Source organism: Sinocyclocheilus rhinocerous, unplaced genomic scaffold, assembly GCF_001515625.1.
Source record: "Sinocyclocheilus rhinocerous isolate Xijiao unplaced genomic scaffold, SAMN03320098_v1.1 scaffold1307, whole genome shotgun sequence".
NCBI lineage: Eukaryota > Metazoa > Chordata > Actinopteri > Cypriniformes > Cyprinidae > Sinocyclocheilus > Sinocyclocheilus rhinocerous.
Window position 1 is genome coordinate 1,033,373 of NW_015631048.1, and position 1,003 is coordinate 1,034,375.

General features: G+C 30.3%; 1 protein-coding gene across 1 annotated transcript in view; it reads left to right on the top strand.

The window, feature by feature from the left end:
• The window catches only part of LOC107741168 (olfactory receptor 1C1-like), a 2,002-nt gene extending 1,481 nt beyond the window's left edge, over window positions 1-521 (top strand). The window contains exon 2 of the mRNA XM_016553777.1: window positions 513-521. Within this exon, the coding sequence (XP_016409263.1) occupies window positions 513-521 (9 nt within the window). The remainder of the gene's footprint in view (window positions 1-512) is intronic.
• The last annotated feature ends 482 nt before the right edge of the window (window positions 522-1,003 follow it).

Below are 1,003 nucleotides of genomic sequence, written 5' to 3' on the forward strand. Positions count from 1 at the left end.
AAATGCAGCAGGGTGAATACAACTAGAGAAATAAAAATGAAATGCAGTTGGAAAAAGTGAAAATATTTACAGGTTTAATCTCATGTCTTCTGATCGGTGTGTTATTGGTGTTGACTTTAATTACCTGCTTGAAAGAAACTCTTTGACTGCAGATATTTGATTAGTTGTGTCATCAGCTGTGATCATTTAACAAATTTCTTATTTAACAGATTAATTTTGTACAGTCTGATGTTGTAGCAGCAATGGTATTATAAATAGACAAAATATGTTGAAAAATGAAATATAGTAAAGTTTCTTTGTTATTGCTTCCTTTATTCAAAACAGTGTACAAACAATTTAAGTTCAGAGCCAAAAAAATTGAAAGTAAATAAAAATAAAGATTTTTAAAATAGTCTCATTTTCTTTCAGTGCTTTAAGTTTAACAAGTCAATTGAAAGAACATTTACATTTGCTGTGAATATAATTAAAAAAAAAAAATGCTTCTGCATCATTACTGTTATCCTTATCAACAGACATCTTGAATAAATCATCAGACAGTTTGTGAATTTTATACTAACTTCCAGGGTATCAGTTTTTTTTTCTTGAGATCAGATCATGTAATGCAGGCATATACTTCTGTGAACTAATGCCATATAACAACGTTCTACATATATAAACCCACACAGTGTACAACACAAGACAGCAAGACAATATTTTAGTACTGCAACAACTAATCCATAAAACAGATAAAAAAAAATTGTCATGTAAATGCTCTACAATGAATTCCATTATAAACTACCCTGGTCTGTGCGTAATGCATGTAGAAAGTCCGCTAGTGATGGCACTGCTCAAGAAGTGCACAGCCCAAGCTGTCAACAAAATGAGAGATATTTATTTAAAACTTCAGAGACACTCACATGGTTTTATATGGGTTAGCCTGCTTTTCCTGAGCCCATAACTTACATTTGACTGAGATATCATTATTTTTTTAATAATATACATTCACAGAAGTATTTATATTTTA